Below are 1,326 nucleotides of genomic sequence, written 5' to 3' on the forward strand. Positions count from 1 at the left end.
CGACTCCGATTACAGTAATCACTCAAGTGACTCAGATATTGAGTTAAAATCTTCAACCAATGTACCAAAGTTAAAAATGGTTAATGGTGTCTCCACTGAGGAAGAAAAAATACTGGGAAGATTTCCAATTTCCTGAGGAACCGGAAGAGAATCCCGATGAGGATTCCGATGAAGTGATAGAAATTACACCAGCTCAGTTTAAAGAAACAAAAAACAATAAGGGAAAATCTCCATCTGTCAAGATAGAGAAACCCGATCCCAAACCCGATGAATCCTATGTTATCAGGAAATATCCTGATGGAAAATATCGTAAACATCCGTACTACTTAAATTTTAATTATCGACCGGGAACATCTAAGAAGCTGGATTTTTCTAAAATAGTTGTGAAAAGGACTGCTCGTATTAGGTGTGGCGGGTTTATCCCTAGGAAATTAGCAGAACGAACTAAGTCAGAAGAGGAAGAAACAAGTGAGTCCGATTGAAGAGTTTGTAATTAATAAGTTTTATCATGTCTTGTAATATATGTATGATTGCTTTATACTATATGTATAAATTGCTTGAAATGTCTTATTATTTCCATTATCTTCTACAGACTTAGGTATAATTTCGTCTCTTTTACAGTATAAAATGAAATACAAATGGATGTTAGGGATAGACAACCGAACATTTTAGAAGATCTGCCACAAGAAATACTTGATGAAATCTTGTCTAGATTTGGTCAGGGTTCATCGGCTCAATTATTTATGGGAAAATTAGTTTGCAAGGCATTTGATAAGCATTCTGAACATGCCTTGGTTTATAAAAGACTTTCCTTTGATAGGTGGTATATCTCACCTTGTGGAAACCGTAAGTTGGCCTGTATTTTCTTTATGGCTATACATTATGGAAACCTTAATGCGATTTTTCGCCATGGTTTGCGAACTTATTTTGATTCTATATATCCCGGTATAGGACTTCATTATTTAGAAAAAGCTGCAAATATGCAACTAAAAGAAGCATGTTATGTATTTGGGTTGGTTACGTTTGCCTCTCGCCAAACAGAGGAAATAGACAGGGATTACAAATCCTTAATCAAACATTTCAACTGGTATCAGATTTGGTGGTTGAGGTGAGAATCAAGGTTCTTGATTTATTACGACATTGTTGGGTATTACGTAACTCCCATCCTTTTGATGACGCCGCAACGTGCTGCACTATTAGGGGCCACAAAGGTAATTTTCCACTTGTCCTAGGATGGGAAATAGTATTGGTAAAACCAGAGTGCATGTGTTGTTTTTGGTCCTATGAGTTGCTTGTTTTTACTGAACGACTTGAGTCTATCTAGAT

The 1,326-nt window shown here is 36.2% G+C and overlaps 1 protein-coding gene across 1 annotated transcript; it reads left to right on the plus strand.

The window, feature by feature from the left end:
• Nucleotides 1-638: 638 nt before the first annotated feature.
• LOC139863900 (F-box protein At2g35280-like) lies at nt 639-1,112 on the plus strand. The gene has a single exon (XM_071852503.1). It carries the CDS (start codon nt 639-641, stop codon nt 1,110-1,112), a length of 474 nt encoding a protein of 157 aa, XP_071708604.1.
• The last annotated feature ends 214 nt before the right edge of the window (nt 1,113-1,326 follow it).

Source organism: Rutidosis leptorrhynchoides, chromosome 8 (genome assembly GCF_046630445.1).
Source record: "Rutidosis leptorrhynchoides isolate AG116_Rl617_1_P2 chromosome 8, CSIRO_AGI_Rlap_v1, whole genome shotgun sequence".
NCBI classification, from domain to species: domain Eukaryota; kingdom Viridiplantae; phylum Streptophyta; class Magnoliopsida; order Asterales; family Asteraceae; genus Rutidosis; species Rutidosis leptorrhynchoides.